The sequence below is a fragment of the Rhinolophus ferrumequinum genome, chromosome 4 (genome assembly GCF_004115265.2).
Source record: "Rhinolophus ferrumequinum isolate MPI-CBG mRhiFer1 chromosome 4, mRhiFer1_v1.p, whole genome shotgun sequence".
In the NCBI taxonomy this organism is placed as follows: Eukaryota; Metazoa; Chordata; class Mammalia; order Chiroptera; family Rhinolophidae; genus Rhinolophus; species Rhinolophus ferrumequinum.
In genome coordinates, this window is record NC_046287.1 from 93420115 (window position 1) to 93438933 (window position 18819).

Below are 18819 nucleotides of genomic sequence, written 5' to 3' on the forward strand. Positions count from 1 at the left end.
AGGTGTCCAATAGTGAAACCGGGCTCTATTGCAACATATGTGGCTCCAGGCAGAGGTCACACTCTTTCAAGGGGGACTGAAGTCTTGGGGTCAGGTGGCGATGATGGGAGGGATCTATGCATAGATCTGCCCTATCCCAATTAAGGGGCTGAGGGCGACACTACAGTAGGGAAGGTTGGGAGGGTCCAGGTTGGTCCTCTTTGGAGATGCTGCAAGGATGATCCGGGCGAGAAGTGATGAGAAGGCCATCACACTGGCTTCCATAATTCTGAGAAAGGTGTCAAACCTTGAGGTCACATCAGACTATGTTGTGTGGTGGGGGCAGGAACTGTTTCCCCTGCCTCCCTGAGTGGCGGGGGTCTCACCTCCCGGCCACACCTCACCCCTCTGTCTTGCGTATTGCCTGGCTCAGACCTAGCCACAGCCACTTTCCCTTCCTCTGTCCCCAGGTCCACCATCTGATCTTTCCTTATCTCCAGACAGCCACTCCCGGTACTGGGGGGGTTTCGGGGTTTGCTCAAGCCAGATTCACTGAGGTCGCTGCGGCGGGAGTGGGCACGGGGAAGAGGAGGACGCGGGGCGCAGCCGTGGTGGGTGCGCCCTGCCAAGAAGGGCGGGGGCGCAGGGCGAGCACGCGGAGAGGAGAAGGAGGGAGAGGGGAGGGCGTGTGAGGGAGTGAGCTACAAGAAAAGGGAGCGCGCCCGCCGCCGCCGCCGCCCTCCTCCGAAGAGAGGCTGGAGTGAGGCTGTGCGAAGCGCCGCATTTCAATGAGGACGGGCCAAGGCACATCCCTGCACTAGCGGCTGCAGCCCAGACGCCCGCGCTCCCGCAGCTGCTGCAGCCCAGCCCCGGCCCCGGCCCCGCAGCCCCGCAGCCCCGGCCGCGCCCAGCCCAGCGAGGACAGCACCAGGAGGCTGCCCCGCGCACCGCCACAAAGACTCCGGGCGGCGTCTCTCCACAGATCGGTGCGTGGTTTGCCTTCACTGGGGAAGGGAGCTGTGGGGAAGGCCAGCCGCGGGGTGCCTGCCGGGGAACGCGGGCGTGGAGGACAGAGCAGGCGCCCCCCTCGGTCCACCGCCGCCCCGCCCGCTGTTCCTCGAAAGGCGCTACCCGCCTGGCCAGCCCGGCCCCAGCCGGAGGCTGTGTGTGCGGGCGGCCCCGGGACTGCTGGCACCTGCCTCTTTTGTCTGGTGACACTGGGCTTAAAATGGGGAGTCGGGCGAACGGGTCTCCCCAGCTTTTCTCAGTGTTGTTAGTGGAGAAGGAGAGCCAGGGCAGAGGAGCTGGGGGAGGTGTTTGTCATTGTCAGAACTGGCCGCGGAGCTGGGACCAAGTCTGCGCCTAGAAGGAGTGGCCTGGCCAGGCCTCTTATTGTGTGTGCTTTGCTGTGTGCCCGGGAGGGTGGTGTGCGCCGGAGGATGGGGGCGATCGGCGCGTGGTGGGTGGCTGCAGTGTGGTGTTGCAAGTACATTTGCAGGGTCTCAAGTTCCTTCAGGGACAGCAAGGCTGCTCATGTACAAATTAGTACCTGCAGTGCTAAAAGCACGCGGAGAGAGAGGAAGAGGCATTTTCCTCCTGGTATCAGCGCACGCACAGCCCTGCATTGCCCCACAAAAGAGGCTTTCGCAAACCAGGTTTCCTCAGAATCGCTGCTGGATCTGGCAAGGCGGCGCTGGTAGGAGATGGAGCAGATGAAAGGTTTCATTCAAACCGGCCTCCTCCCTCTGCACCTGTGAATGCGTGTCCAGATTATACGCGTTCAGCGGCCACACAGCAGGCTGTTCCGTGAACACATTTTATGAAATGTTCAAGAAAAATCACCTTTTGATGGGAAAGGAAAGTAGGACAGCGTTGTAGGTGTGACTCGTCACATGATTTTAAGAGAGGTTATATGTAGGAACATTAGAAAGGACCTACACACATCCTGTGATGTCTGTGCCCAGGGTGGTGCACGCGCTCTGAAGGCGCATGTACCTCTAATTCTAGCCTGTCCATCCACTAGCATTCTAGTCCCACTGGCAAAAATATGCCTCTGGACTTCCAGGTGCAGCATCTATTTAGACGTGGTAGCATTCATGCCAAATTATTTCTTGGTGTTTGTATGTTGGGGGCGGGGGTGGGTGGTGTCTGAAACAGGAACTCATGTGCTCATCTAGAGGAGGATGAACATAGGTTCCTCAAAATGGTGAGAAATCGCACAGAGAACAATCCAGGATGCTGACTTCTTGGCCTGGCAGTGTTTAAAGGAAAATCTCTGATAGCCAGGCCCCCTTCTCTCCCACCCAAGTGCCTGTGATCTCTCTGGTGACCTTCTTGGTACCAGGACACATGCAGCCCAGGCCCTGCAGTCACCTATGGTCTGTGAACATGTGGCTGTGTGCTTTAGCGGCTTTCGGTCACAAAGTGGGAGCCTGTAGAGGCCCAGTGAATCTTCTTGGTTCAAAGATATGACTAACCCCCCTGGAGTGCTGGGCCAGCCAAGACAAGGGGAAGGGCACCTATTTTGATGCCACACTTAATTACTGGAATGCTAGGGTGTGTAGTGTGGGTTATGACATTCATTTAGTGTTAGTGTAGCATCGGAAATGATTTCAGGTTGAGTGTGGTTTTTCTTTGTTGCCAACATCAGTGCCTACTTTGGGGCAGGCTCAGTGAAGAAAAGTAGAAGACATGGTCCCTGCCCTGACTGAATGTGTGATCCAGTCTAGGAAATATGCCAATCAAATAAAACAAAATTAACTTTTATCTATTTTTAATTCACCTTTTTTTCATTTGCTGTGGAATTCTTGGTTCTAAAAGCCTGTTCTCTCTAAGGAATTCCAATAATTGCTAAATGATTTGTGACTGGATGAAAGCCCCTTCAGATTAGATTTGTACTCTCTGCTGACACAACGCTGCCATCCTTTGCTAGGGTCCTACTTGATTTCTTTGGGTTTATGTAGATTTGGGAGGAAACCCTACGGTTGGAAAAATTATCACTGGCTTATAAATAAGACAAAAACCTTCAAGCTCCAATCTGGCCTTTATAATTTACAAAGTGAAGAGTTTAGTGAGTTGGCGTGACTAGTGGCAGTTTCATCTTCCCAGCCCACTTTTGGGAGACAAAAGAGCTCCTTTTGAAAACAAACACGTTTTTAAAAGTAGGAGCAGTTATACTATCGTGGACAAAATATTGGTTCTGTTCAACTCAATTAATAGCTGCCTGAAGGATGGGATATCACCTGATAATTGTTTTGAAGTTATCGAACTTCAAAATCAATGAAACCAGTTCATACCTACCTATATATGCTATAACTTTTCCTGGAAAATGGAAATTTAGACTTAAGAGTTATTAAGAGGCATGAGGTAGATTTCATACTTGGAGAAAAAAACAAGACACTGAACTAATAATCACTCCAGATTTTAAGCACATTCCGCTGCGTCCCCTCCCCCTGCCCCAAGTGGGGTCAGCAGTCGCATCACGAACAGGTTAAGACAGTAGAGGCCTGGTGACCACTGCCTCCGCTGTCTGCAGATGAGGTCTTCAGTAGCTCAGCGACCTGCCCAAGGTCACAGACCTAGTTAGGAGTGAGGGCTTAAGAAATCCCTACTTTACATGCAATAGGGGTCCAGTGTCAGGGGTTCTAGGCCTCTAGGACACAGCACGTGGAGCAGCAAGGAGGGAGGGACAGCTTCGTAGTCAGAGTCAATCTGGACTCAAACCCCAATTCCCTCAATTATGACTTTGGGACCCTGGATGTATGCTACAGTCACCTTCAGTCACAATAATGTTGCCTGCCTCACTGGACTGTCATGAGGTTTAGAAGAGAATTTTTAGCATATTGCACAATTGATTGCTGCATATTAGTGTCAGGCACATTGTAGGCATTCAATAAATATTAGCTTTTCCCTCTTCATTCATTTCAGGAGGACACAGTCTCTAGCAGTGCTTTTGAGCATGAATTGTTAGCCACTCTGAATGGAACAGAGGTCCTTTACTGAGGGTCACAGAAAGATCAGGGAGGCTTGGCAGTGCTTTTGCTTAGTTTAGACTGATCTTTGGAAAAGGGACGTCATCTACGTGGTGGGATTTAGGGGGCACGTGTAGGTCCTTGCCCCAAATTCTCCATATCCTTTATATTTGTATTTTATTTCAACATACCTGAAATTTTGTCATTAGCTCTTCTTTCCCTTGAATGCTGAGCTTTTCCCACTTTCTAGATCGACCTGTTAAAACAAGGATCCACCTGCAAGGGGCAACACCACTAGCCTTTATCAACTAACCTGTTAGCAAGGATGAATTAATCCCAGGGGCAGCTTTCTGATAACAAGTCTCCACAGAGAGTAAACTGGGGACCCTGCGGGTGCGGGCATCTCTTTAAGAAGGTCATAAGTGGAAATCAGGAGGACTCACCAGCAGCCTCCCTTACCAGAAGGTGGAGATTCTGTTCCCACTAGTTCTCTCCGTGAGAGAAGCAGGAACAGTAAAGCAGATTTTATTAATAAAACAAAAAATTAATACTTCTTACATGTTAGACGCTGTCCTAAGTGTTTCATGTATATGAACTCACTCGATAGTTAATGTTACCTCTGAGGTAGATACGACTATCATTCCCATGTGTGACTGAAGAAATCAAGGCTTAAAGCTGTTTAACAAGTAGATTTCTCAGGGTTGTACAGCTAGCTCCAGGTCAAGTCTGGATCAACATCTTTAAGCCTCGATTTCCTGAACCACAAGGCACAAAGCCCCCGAAAGAAGAAGTAACTTTTGTCCCTTCTTGTTGTTATCGTGCTTTTTGTTCTTCTCCCTCTCCTCCTTTTTCTTCTTTTTTACTCCAATTTATCTAAAGCACTAAATGTATTAAACTGGGACAAAAGTAATTGCGGTTTAAAAAGATTAAAAATAATTGCAAAAACCGGCAATTACTTTTGCACCAACCTAATAAATAAGTTATGGTGAATTCGCTTTTTAAAATAATTTCTATTCAATATGTTGGAAAATCTTACTTCAGTTGGGAGGACTTACAGATTGATTCCATTTCCTTTCCATCTGGACGCGTGGAACAGTAAAATGTTGACAATCTGACTGTGAAACACTACCCACCCTTTTTTATTTCCTGGCCCACCACCACTGCTTATCTTTAGCGGTGTGGTGGTGTGGAAGCTTGTTTCCTGCCTGCCACCAGGATTGGCAGGCAGCTCTGCAGGCGGCCTTGAGCTTTGGGGTCAGGCAAACCTGTGTCGGGGTTCTTGGTTCCAGCATTTCTCAACTGTATTACTTGGAGAAACTTAGGAGGAATTTTTGTGTCTCGGTTTGTTCAGCATCACATAGAGATAATAATACTTTGAAAGGTTTGTTATGACTGTTGAAAATGATAGCTGTTCAAAGCCTGATATGTTGTAGGTTAGGTGGTCAGTACATAGGAGCTGTTTCTAATAAAACGGGGGTTGATTAATACATTGTTTCCACGGAGCTGTTCTCTTCTATTTCTTTGTTGCCTTCCTTCAACTTGATAACTCATATTAAATATATCATTAATTATAGCAATATTTCCACCAGCTGCTCTCAAGCTGAGCCTTTCAACTCATGATCTTAAAATAACATCAGTATGTGTCTGTCTTTGTTGCTGTGCCTCATAGGTTCAACTTGAACTCCATCATGTCCTTCGGCAGAGACATGGAGCTGGAGCATTTTGATGAGCGGGATAAGGCGCAGAGATACAGCAGAGGGTCGCGGGTGAACGGGCTGCCCAGCCCCACGCACAGCGCCCACTGCAGCTTTTACCGAACCCGCACGCTGCAAACCCTTAGCTCTGAGAAGAAGGCCAAGAAAGTTCGTTTCTATCGAAATGGAGATCGATACTTCAAAGGGATTGTGTATGCCATCTCGCCAGACCGGTTCCGCTCTTTTGAGGCTCTGCTGGCTGATTTGACCCGAACTCTGTCGGATAACGTGAATTTGCCCCAGGGAGTGAGAACCATCTACAGCATCGATGGGCTCAAGAAGATTTCCAGCCTGGACCAACTGGTGGAAGGTGAGTGAGTGCTAGGAGATAGCTCCCCAGTGACCCCGGAGGACAGGCTCACATTTCCACATGGTTGTAGCCAGCTTCCACTTCACCTCTGAGAGGTCGCATTCCGCTGTACGGCTCTGATCCTTACTGTTTCAGACGTCTGAGAGTTCACGCTGATGTACTATAGCGTAAAAAAAAAAAAAAAAAAAAAAAAAAAAAGAAAGCTAATAGCTAATGGTATTAGGTCAGCTAGCTGAGGGGGAAAGTGTCTTCATTCTACCACATGCTCTAGTTTTTTCTCGCACCCGTGCTATATTAGTTTAAAAAACCCATTTTGATATTTTTAATCACATAGTTCATATTCATTTCTAAATACAAACCGAACTTTTGCTATTGTGATACCTGAAAATAATGAATGGATCATGAAATTTTAGAGTCGAAAGGGACCTTAGATAGGTTATCAAACCCATTAATTTTATCAGAGGAGACTGAGGCCCAGAAAATTCAAGTGACGTGTCTATGGTTACATGGTACTTAATGGTGAGGCTGAACCACAAATTAGGTTTTCTGATAATTCTTTCCTATATGATGCTTCCTTTTAAGTTTAAAGGATTGTTACCTTTCTATGGTACTTGAGGATATAAAGGGATTAATCTGTTCAGTCTATTTTTTTCAGTCCAGTTTAGGTGAACAGTAATTATCTGCTTTAAACATTTCACGTGGAAATAGGACTATTTGGGTCCATGGATGAGGCCTGGTGTCCTGTGCCCTTATCCCCTACTTTGAGCTACACTTGCTTCAGTACTAACCCCATTGGAACAGGGCATAAAGCCTTTAATCACCTTAGAAATCATAAGCAAAGGAAAATGACTTGCAGAGAAAAAACTGGGATTAAATTCATGCTAAGGTGTAAACAAAATGGCTGATCCTCTTTGGAGAGTAGGTTGTTCTAAGATTGAGGTCTCAAGGTCCCGGTGAAGGAATACATAGCACAAAGGAATGTGAGAAAGGAAGTCTGGAGGTTGGAAGTACTTGGCTTCACTCGGAGTTCATCTTTAATCCAGATATGTTTGCTCAGGCCCTGTTGCCTTATTGGCTCCTGGATGAATCCCATGCATGTAATGACCTCCCTCTCTTGTGCAGGAAGCAGGAAGCATTTCTTTCAGCCTCCTGTGGAGTTTTGGGCTGCTCTGCCCTGACCGCACACAGGAAAGCACTCTTGTCCTCTTTTGGAGCCAGAGTTTGTATGTGATTCAAGACTGAGGGCTTCTGTCTTTCTCCCAGTTTCTTTCCCTTTCTCCCTTGGCAGGCATGCCACTGCAGTCACAGTATGACTGGACTTGTGAGGGTGCGGAGGAGCCTGGCTTTGGTGTGTTTATTTTGTGGGAATTCACATCTCTTTTTGATGACTCGTCACCCTGCCAAGATGCCTGTAAACTTGGCCTTTTTCCTTCTATTCAGATGTTGGAACTTCCAGTAAATTAAAGGGGAAGAATGAACTTGAAATCTTTCTGTATCACCTTTGATTTTTGTGCCCTGTCCTTTGCATGACCTTGAGAAATGCAAGGATAAAGAAAACATTTGGTGGGATTTTCCAAGGGATCTGGATAAAGATCAAATGCAAAGTCAAGTGCATGACCAGTCAGCAGACCACCCCTTTGAGGGCTGATGGAATTGTAGGGAAAGTATGCCAATATCTCCAAAGCACATGCTAAGAGAGCCAAAGCTGACTCCTCACTCTGTTCTAGAGTCACATGTGCAACATCTATGGGGGGAGGGGTACTTCAATCAGTTTCCCACCCAGACATGATCTTTACTGAAAAGCAGCCAGAGTTATTCCCATGATTCCCAACCATCAAGGAGAGGATGTGAGAGGTGGAAAATGACAGTACTTGACATTTGGGGACCAGCAAAGTCCTGGCATACTTCCCACATCTTCTTTGTCAGTTTTTTTTTACCACAAAAGAATGCCTGCTCTGAGAGACTGCTGTCCTGACAGAGGATAATAATGATAGCTCACCATTATTGAGCATGGTCTTGATATATGAACATATTTAATTCTCACAGTGCTCGTAGGAGGTAGGTGCTGTTATCGCCCTAATACTGAGATGAGAAAAGTGAGGCACGATATGGTTAAGTGATGTGTTCAAAGTCACACAAGAAATGGTAGAGTTAGGGTTTGAACCCAGGAAGGCTGGTGTCAGCGCTTGAGTGCATAACTGCCACTTATGGGATAATGAATGGGGTATACTTAGGGGCTTTAAATGAAATTTTATTGTATCAGCTTCTTGAAAACAAATGTTTTTAACCATGACTCAATTCCAGGAATGACAGAAACCGCTGCCAGAAACACTTTAATATTTTCATTTGTGTCCAAATACTTTTCTCCCCAATCAATATGAAGTAATTGCAGATTGAATATTCTGATGTTAAAAAACTGACCTTTGGCAAAAATACACTTTTTCTCTGATTGAATGAATGGGTCCTTAAGTACAGTGTGTAAGTTCACAGATTAGCTGCATTTCCAAAAGAATTTCAGTGTAAGCAGATTGTTTTCTCATTTAAATCACGCACTCGTGATTAGCACGCAGCCACACTTAGTTTTGTAATAGCTGGAAATTCATTTAGATTTCCCTCTTTGTCAATTATATTTTTGCTTAGTCAGTTAAAATGCAAACCGTCGCTTCACATGCATTAAGATTGTATCTCTCACTTTACATCCTAATTTTGTATAAACTTCAGTACACGGTATTAGCTTCTCATTTCCTCTTCCGATACGACGACGTTTGAGTTTTAAATTAAATCTGTTTAATGGTTTCAGTAACAAGCATATTTGATTTGTAATTATTTATTTTAAGTTTGTTCTTTCTCACTTATCGCAGACTAAAAAGTTTGAATTACAATGATGTATGAGAGTTTATTTAACATGGTCTCATTGTCACTTGCACTGTTTTATTATTATTAGACATAGATTATTATGTGTAAATTTGGTTTAAGTGTGTTGAGAGAGCTGGCGATAAGGCGCAAGTATACATGTATGAGTGTGGTATGCATGTATGTGTGTCTATCTATGCATGTATGTATGTACACACACACACACACACACACACACTCTTAAGAGTAAACCAAGGACGACATTCTGGACTGCTTCAAAATGGACTGAATATGATTTTTTAAAGAATTATTTTATTTTTTGATTTTAGTTGACATATAATATTAGATTAGATTCAGGTGTACAACATTGTGATTAGACATTTACATAACTTCAGGAGTGATCACCCCAATAAGTCTAGTACCCATCTGACACCATACATAATTATAACTACTCGTATGTATGTACCACCTCTTCTTTATCCATTGGTCTATTGCTGGATACTTATGTTGCTTTCATATCTTGGCTATTGTAAATAATGCTGCAGTGAACATAGGGCTGCATATTTCTTTTTGAATTAGTATTTTGGGTTTCTTCAGAAAAATACGAAGAAGTGGAATTGCTGGGTCTTTCTTGTTCTCTTGTTATAGCCTTTGTTTTAAAGTCTATTTTGTATGATACAAGTATTGTGACCTCAGCTGTTTTTCATTTCCATTTGGATGAAATATCTTTTTTTCTATCCCATTACTTTCAGTCTGTCTGTGTCTTTCAATCTGAAGTGTGTCTCTTAATCTGAAGTGTGTCTTGCAGGCAGCATATGTAAGAGTCTTGTTTTCTCATCCATTCAGCCATCCCATGTCTTTTGATTAGAGCATTTAATACATTTACATTATTGATAGTGTGTAGTTATTGGCATTTTATTATACATATTTTTTATCTTATTATTTTTCTTCTTCTTAAAGAAGTCCCGTTAGCATTTCTTGTAATACTGGTGTGGTGGTGGTGAACTACTTTACCTTTTCTTGTCTGGGAAGCTCTTTATCTGTACTTCAATTCTAAATGATAGCTTTGCCGAACAGGGTAATCTTGATTGTAGGTCTGTGCTTTTCATCACTTCAAATATTTTGTGCCAATCCCTTTTGGCCTGCAAAGTTTCTGTTGAGAAATCAGCTGAGAGTCTTATGGGAGCTCCCCTGTAAATAACTGCTTTTCTCTTGTTGCTATTAAGATTCTCTCTTTGTCTTTAAGCTTTGGCATTTTAATTATGATGTGTTTTGCTGTGGGCCTCTTTGGGTTTATCTTGTTTGGGACTCTGCATGATTCCTGGGCTTGTGTGTCTGTTTCCTTCACTAGATTAGGGAAGTTTTCCATCATTATTTCTTCCAATAGGTTTTCAATTCCTTGCTCTTGCTCTTTTCCTTCTATGATGCAAATGTTAGTATACTTGATGTTGTCCCAGAGACCCCTTAAGTTATCCTTATTATTTTGGATTCTTTTTCCTTTTTGTTGTTCTGATTGGGTGTTTTCTGCTATCTTATTTTACGCATTGGTGTGTCAAACCTCTGCTTCACCTAATCTACTCTTGATTCCCTCTAATATATTCTTTATTCCAGTTATTGTATTCTTCATATTTGAATGGTTCTTTTTTATGCTTTCTATCTCCATTTTTATGTTTCTTATTTCTTTGTTAAAGTTCTCACTGAGATCATTGAACATCCTTATAACCAGTGTTTTATACCAGTGTGTCTGGTAGATTTTATACCAGTGTGTCTGGTAGATTGCTTGTCTCTATTTTGTTTAGTTCTTTTTCTGGAGCTTTGTTCTGTTCTTCCATTTGGAACATGTTTCTATGTCTCCCTATTTTGGCTGCCTTCCTATGTTTATTTCTATGTATTAGGCAGAACTTCTATGTCTCCTGGTCTTAGTAGAGTAGCCTTATGTAGTAGGTGTCCTTTGGGACCCCGTTGTGTCCTTTTTCGGGTCACCTGATCCAGGTGCTCCACGTGTGTCCCTCTTGTAGGTTGTGTGTGCCCTCCTGTTGTAGTGAACCTTGATTGCTGTTTGCACATTGATGGGAGGGATTGATCCTCCAGCTGATTGTTTGTGGACTGGCCATGATTACAATGTAAGAGCTGTTGTGCAGGGGCTGACCCTAGGGAGTAGGATTCACTTTATCAGGTCTCTGTTGCCTGCCCAGTCTGCCCTTTGGGTGTGTCATCCTCAGGCAGCCAGGAGGTGCTCCAGTTTGGTTTGAAGCTGTCCACTGCATGTGCAGGCCTCAGAACCTCTTTGGCGGGGCCCTACTGCAGGCCAAGTTCAGCCTCTGCCTCTGCCCTACCTGGGGTCAGCTGGTGTGAGCCACAATGATTCACAGATGTCTTCCACCTCGACTGGGGTTGGAGTTGCCTGGGAGAGGCTAAGCTGCAAACTGAAAACAGCTGAAGGTAGTGCCGGATTTGGGGCTGCTCAGCAAAAGGTATGGGGTATGCCAAAGACAGATGCTGCTTGTTTGGGGTTTGTGAACCTTTGAGAGATTTTAGGAAAATCCACAGCATGAGCCAAGATGGGTCATTTGTATGGAAAAGCCACTGGAAGCAGTTTGGCTGGGGTGGGTTCTCAGGAAATCACCAGGGCAAAGGTGCATGGTGTTCACCAAGTTGATGGAGACTAAGAGATGGTGGCCACCTGCATCTCCTTGCTGAGAGGGGTGAGGGCTCAACAAAGACACTTCTGTCTGGTATAAAGCTGCCTCTCCTGCCCTCACCCTGCAGCCAGACAATTCAGTTCCTCTCCATATGTCTCTAGTGCTTCTTTTATTCTGTTGCCCCAGCTCACAGTGAGTCAGTCAGTTAGCAAGTTAGTCTGTGCATGGGGCCTTTACGAGGAACACCTGGGATTCCAGCCATCCTCCTCTCACTCAGCCACAATTGTCTCTGTTTTCCACAGCCAGAAGTTGTGGTGACTTCTCTTCCCAGCACTGGAACCCTGGGCTGGGGAGCCTGGTGTGGGGCTGGGACCTTTTGCTCCTTAGGGGGGACCTCTGCAGCCGAGATATCCCTTCCGTTTTTTAACCAGCACACGTGGGTATGGGGACTAGCCTGTTCTGTCTCTGCTCCAACTGCCAGTCTTGAGGAAACTTCTTCTATATGTCCTTAGTTATAGGACTTCTGTTCAGCTAGACTTCAAGTGATTCTCAGTGATGGTTGTTCTGTAGTTTAGTTGTAATTTTGATGTGGTCATGACAGGAAGTAAGCACACATTTACCTACTCTGCTTTCTTGACTGGAAATCTTTAGGAGGTTGTTTTAAATGTTGGCATTTCATGGCCAATGCTGTATATGCTTGCTGTAATTTTGTTATCTGTTGTTCTGCTATTTGGAGAAATTTTTAGCCGTGAAAATAAATATTTTCATGGCTTCCAATACAGTTTGCCACATTGCTTTCCAAAAGGGTTGTTATGAATTTATAATATCTGTAGTTTTTTATGTTTTTATTTTACTGTGTTTTTATCCTTTGTCATATATTTTAGTACCTTACATTTTAGTAAATTATAATATGTTTGCACATTATATTAACCTATAGTTGTATTACAGATCCACAATCTGTTTTCCCTTTTTCATTTTAGTTTCTTTACTTTTCAATTATATCAGTTTTGAATTAAAAAAAATTGGATCTCCCCATTTTTTGCTTTGTATTATTTTTCTGTTGCTTTGAATTTGAGAAGTTGACATTTTCCACAGGCCTGACGTACAGATTCAAATTTTATTTTCTGTAAGCTTATTTTTATGTACTATTATATTATGACACTTCCATGGAAGAATGATCCATAAGTGCCTTTGGGAATCTTTCTTCTTGCCTTTAATAGCACTATCAAAATTGTCTTTATAAACCAGTGCCTTCTAGGAGATTATGAAATGTTGCTGTGTATATCTGAGATAGTCTCATAAAATATAATATCCAGAAGGCACTTTATGATATTTTGTTCTGTAAATAATGTCTTCATGTAATTTAACCCAGTTCAATTTCAGAGGGTTCGATATATATTTGAGCTTTCCCAGCTTTTACTATAACTCACAATAGTAAATCTGAATTGTGAGAGTTTTCAGTAAGAATACTTATACTCTGGAAAAATGAAATATACTATGGGTAATCCACCTTAAGATACTTTTGAATATGCCACATTTAGAACTTAAAGGAATCCTAGAGGAGGTAGTAATAGTCTTTAGTAATGCAAAGACTGGAGATTAAGTTATTTTCAAACTGAGGTCAAGTGATATCACAGCTGGAATGTACAAGTCACAACTCTTAGCCAATGAAAACCGTCCAGCAATAAGGGGAAACAGGGCAAACTTCCAGATTCTTCTAATATGGCATCTTGTGGAGTAACATCTTCCTGACTGACTCACCACAGGCCTGGTCAACCAGGGAGCTGATGCCATCTTACTGGAAGTTTTTGGTAGTGACTTAGAGAATTTCTTTTAAGTAGAAATCCTCTAATTTCATTGCGGGAGTCTATGACAAAGTAGAATTACCTTTGCAGATTTTTAAAGAACAAACTTTGTTAGGAAAGTTTATTTCCATACTTTGAAGAATAACAGCAAATATAATAATTTTAAAATACATATGTGTTTTTTTTCAAAAACAAAACACGGATTCTTTATTATCTTAAAAATTATTTAATATGCTTACATAGAAATTATTCTATTCTCCCTAAAATACCTAAATCAGGGAAGAAGCTACTATATCCTGATTTTTTAGGAGATAGTTGGTTGGATCCAAGCATAATTTCATACTTTATTTCCTTATCTTTTTTTGTGGTTGTTATAAACGGTCATTTTCTTTATCTCTGTCTTTGCTTAAAAGCAAATGTTAGTTTTCTTGCTTTTGTAAATGCCACAGAAATTTAGACAGATGCTGCTTCTGCAGTTCTTGATTTGTGTTGGGAAGTCTTGGACACCCAGAGTATTAAATTTTAAGGTGGGGATCAGTCTTAAGACAAAGATTTTTGGCTGGAATAAACTGGAACAAAACTGACAGTGTGATAACTAACCAGCAAATCATTATGTTCAGTAATTTCCAGCTCCACTTCTAAATAGATTTTTATACCATTTCCTTTAAATCATCTATGAACTTTACCATTTTCTGTCCTTGTTTAACTTTATCTATAATAAACAATTCAAAACTTTCAAAGAAAATTTTGGGCTGTAAAATTTCAATGTTTGTGGTTTTTCCCCCCACACATTCAAGTAATTCTCTGTGACACCAGCTGGATATCCTACAATTCAACTCAATTCTGATATTTTCTTCCTGGACATAGCATCAGGTACCACAGGTTAAGGGGTTCAGTTCTGCAAGACTGTCACGCACTCTACATCAGATGCCAATTGCTAGTCTACGTTGTCATCTGTCCTTCTGATGGATTGGCTAATAGATAGGAGGTTCTCATGACTCCTTCCTTTGGTTCTATTAATTTGCTAGAGCAGCTCCCAGAACTCAGAGAAATGTTTTACTTACTGGATTACAAGTTTATTATAAAAGTATATAACTCAGGAACAGTCACAAGGAAGAGACTCATAGAGCAAGGTATGGGGAAAGGGCCTGAAACATCCATGCTCTCTCTGAGCACGACACTCGCCCCAAATCTCCATGTGTTCACCAGCTGGAAGCTTTTCTAACCCTGTTCTTTTGGCGTTTTATGGAGGCTTCATTACATAGGCATGAGTGATTAAATCATTAGTCATTGGAGACTGATGCAGCCTCAAGCCCTTCTCCCCTCCATAGGTCAGGGGGGTGGGACTGAAAGTTCAAATCCTCCAATCACATGGTTTGTTCCCCTGGCATCCAGCTGCCATCCTTAGATACTTTCTAAAAGCACCTTGTTAACATAACAGGTGTGGTTTAGAGGGGTTTGTTATGAATATCAAGACAGCTTTATTGTTCTTACTATTTAGGAAGTTCCAAAGTGACAAGGGCTTTAGGGACTCTATGCCAGAAATGTTATGAAGACCAAACATATATTTTTTATTGTAAGTCACAATGTCACAGGCTATTTTGCTCAAATATACGTTGGTTTAGATAAATTAACTTTTATTTTGTTGTTGCAGTATAAATTACACCATAAAACTTTGGGATGGCTTAGTGTATATGAAAAGAAGTATGTAATAATTATCAGTTATAAGTTTTTATAAATAATTGCAAGTTTTACTTTGTTTTGTTATTTTTTGATGGTCTTTCACACACATACCTCATGTTAGGACTTGAATGCCATCTATTAATTTTCTATTCAAGAATATAACATATTGATTTTCTATTCAAGAATATAACATATCTCTTAACTCTTAGTCTCAATAAGGAAGAAATTAAACACTGGCTATCCATAGCTATTTGACCAAATCAAGATTATGCATTCTTCCCATACAGAAAAATTATGATTTGTAATTTACAGTTATCAGTGATACTATCTCATTGAAAGAGCTATTTGTTTTTAAATTATAAAATACAATCAACTTTAACTGAATTAAAACAGAGTCCAGGGTCCAGTGGTGGGGAGATGTTCAGAATTATGATTAAAATAAAAATAGCCAAAACATGGGTCAAATAGATTTAATGTAAATATATTTGCACAATTAAATAGAAGCTTATTGACATAAGGAAACCCATCTTGTCTTTTTCTGAATTCTTGAATAATGTAGATGTTAAATGACATTGTTGTATGGTATGTGACGTTGAGTTTGATGGCCAGCTCGTTGTTCTCCCTTTAGCTGTCACTTTCCTTTTAGCACAGTGTCAGGCATTATTGCACACCCTTCTCCAAGATTTCGTGTCAGTCTTTAAATCTGGTAAACCAGGAAAAGGGCCCACAAAGTGACAGCACTAATTAAATACAAGTTTCTTGTCGTTGTTACTTGAAACAAACCAATATTACTTTCTCAGAGTTGTCAAGCTTTTAAAAAAAATCTCTTTAAAATTTTATCTAAGATGTTAAAAAAAGTGTTTCTTTTCTCTTCCAACAAATCCATTCTGTATTGTTGTGTGAATACTTAAAAATTCTTCCCTTTCTAATTATTTTCTTTCTTAAAGTTAAAAAATATATATATCTTTGTCGAAGTGTAAACCACTCCATGTTTTTGTTTGAATTAAAACTTTAGTAGATAAACTTAACAAATAATTAGACAATTGCACATGTCTGATTAGCCCAGAACTGTGGCAGACTGGTTTGGCCAGCTGACATATGGGCTGTGTGTCTTGTTGGGGAACGTTTAGGGCATCTTCACATTGAGGTGGATCCAAAGTATGTCTACTGGTAACTGTGTAGCTAGAAACAATGAACACCTTATAAGACTTGCTTACTCATTTCTAGTAATTTCATTTTTAAACTTTCCTTTTGGACTTACCACAGCCTCAGATTATTTTTCACTTGTGTAGGAATTTTGCATTTGAGATAATTTTGACCTCTACTATCTAATTTGATCTTCACCGAAACTTGGTGACATAAAAGTGACCCCTGGAGTAGCCTTTTTTTGACAGATGAATAAACTACTCCTGAGAAGACTAGGGGACTTTCCCACAGGCACATGCTTGGAGAAGCCAGGTCTTTAGTCCAGACTTCAGCTCTCTTCCCTCTATCACATGTACGCTGTCTTTCCAGAAAGCCTTCAGAAACACTCCCTGCTCTTGGGGTTCCCTTGTACATGTTTTTGATATCTATATGCATCTTGAGAACAGCATAGCTGGGACCAGTCATGATGTGCTAAGTGAAAAGAAAGAGGGTTTGGTAAATTTGTACTATTTGTACAACTTCTAGTGAAGCATAATGTATATGTAAATATACATTAGAGTATATTGTAAAGACATTTGCCAAGTAAATGTTTGATAACCTTTGTAACTGTGCTTTTCTATTTTCGACACCCTGGTTCAGTTATTTTTATGTAAATACTTATCCTGTGGCCTTGGATGCTTGCACTATTAATTTAAAAATAGGACAAGGATTTAGGTAAAAGTAATGGGCTGTGTAGGGATTAGTCCTAGGTCACTTTACCTGCAGTCACGAAGGCTTTTTAGTGTTTTTAACCTATTCCCACTTACGAAGACTTACTAATACAGAAAAAGACCATTATAAAATCTTTCATTTCAAAATGCTTAGACTAACTTTATGAATATGTATATATTAAATCAGTCATTTTATAATTTATCATTGCTTGTTAAGTGTATTACTTTTGTGTGTGTGATTCACATCTACTTAATACTTTGAACATTCTCATTAAGCTATTCTCTGTTAAGGAGTCATTTTTCATCACAATTTTATTTATTTTTTATTTTCTTTTTATGTGGGTATAATTGACAAATAAAATTGTAAGATATTTAAAGTGTACCTCGTGATGCTTTGATATATGCATATATAGTAAAAAGATCCCTCCCATATAATTAACATATCTGTCACCTCACATATTTTTTTGTGTGACATCATTTAAATTCTACTCTTTTAGAACTCTCTTTTATACTATACAGTGTTATCAAATATAGTCACCATGTTTTACATTACATCCTCAGTTCTTATTCATTTTGTACAATTATATTTGTTTGAGAGTCAATTTATGAAGCTACAGTTTGTAAGCTGACCACTCTCAAAACCTTTGATCTATTACCAGGTGTGAACTGGCTTCCTAGTGTTTGTGGATAGCAATGCTTGGTCCTGTGTAGATGGAAGAAGAGGAAGGGTAGTTGCTTGCTTTTGAAATTGTATTTGACTTTACAAAATGTTTAGCAAACACTCCCATCAAACTTATAAATTACATGGCTCATTTGAGAAGCTATTTTCTGACCCATTTCCAGTTTTTAAATTATTTCAGGTGGCAAATGTAGGTATTTCTGATTTTGAAGTTTTCTGCAAATATAAATATTCCTAAATCCCAAAGCATACTTTCTATTTTGAATTCAGTTTTATACCTTTCTGAAGTCTATTGATTATGAATATTTCTATCATCAATCTAAAGATAAAGAAAGGGAGGAATTATGATTTCTTTCCCCAGGATATCCATCTGTTGCTGATGGAGCCAGAATAGAAGTCAGAAATCTTTCTTTTTAATTATTAATCATGCTAGCTCTTGCCTCTAGATAGAAAAGAAAAATATTACAGACTAAGAAAAAGAAAATGAGTCTACCTTAGTGGAAATTTAAATATATTTCTCTCTTTCTTAGGAGAGAGTTATGTGTGTGGCTCAATAGAGCCCTTCAAGAAACTGGAGTACACCAAGAACGTGAACCCCAACTGGTCTGTGAATGTCAAGACCACCTCGGCGTCCCGAGCAGTGTCATCACTGGCTACTGCCAAAGGGAGCCCTTCCGAGGTGCGGGAGAATAAGGATTTCATTCGGCCCAAGCTGGTTACCATCATCAGAAGTGGGGTGAAGCCACGGAAAGCTGTCAGGATTCTGCTGAATAAGAAAACAGCTCATTCCTTTGAGCAGGTTCTCACTGATATAACCGACGCCATCAAGCTGGACTCGGGAGTGGTGAAACGCCTGTACACCCTGGATGGGAAACAGGTAAGAGAGGTATTGTGGTATGACCGTGACTTTACAGGCGAGAACCAGGGAGGTGGAGGATATATTTGGCATGTAGTGGGGATCGGAAACATACATTTTGCTGACATTGAAAGAGTTGGGTCATTTACTCAACAAATACATAGCTGTTGGCCTCAAACCAATCCAAAGATAGTGTTAGACAGAACTAACCATAGGAATAAAGAAAAAATGCCCATCTCTGAAGCTTAAATGATTACGCCATTATGTTATGCAATTAATAATTGAAAAACTACTTCATTTATTAATTGCTTAACATATGGTGCTTTTCAACCATTTGTTTTCAATTGTGTCCTGTAGTAATGTCTTACAGCCTGGCCTATGACAGAGATGTAGAGGTAAATTCTGACTAGGAGAGAAAAATCGAATTCCTT

At 41.3% G+C, this 18819-nt stretch overlaps 1 protein-coding gene across 3 annotated transcripts in view; it reads left to right on the forward strand.

Annotated features, from left to right (window-relative positions):
* The first annotated feature begins 586 nt into the window (after nucleotides 1-586).
* Nucleotides 587-18819, forward strand: part of DCLK1 (doublecortin like kinase 1) — a 315147-nt gene continuing 296914 nt past the window's right edge. The window contains exons 1-3 of one of the 3 annotated variants that reach the window (XM_033103776.1): nucleotides 587-965; nucleotides 5620-6014; nucleotides 18063-18409. In XM_033103776.1, the coding sequence (XP_032959667.1) occupies nucleotides 5639-6014; nucleotides 18063-18409 (723 nt within the window). In that variant the 5' untranslated portion in view covers nucleotides 587-965; nucleotides 5620-5638. The remainder of the gene's footprint in view (nucleotides 966-5619; nucleotides 6015-18062; nucleotides 18410-18819) is intronic. The other 2 variants (XM_033103774.1, XM_033103773.1) reach the window with 2 other exon arrangements.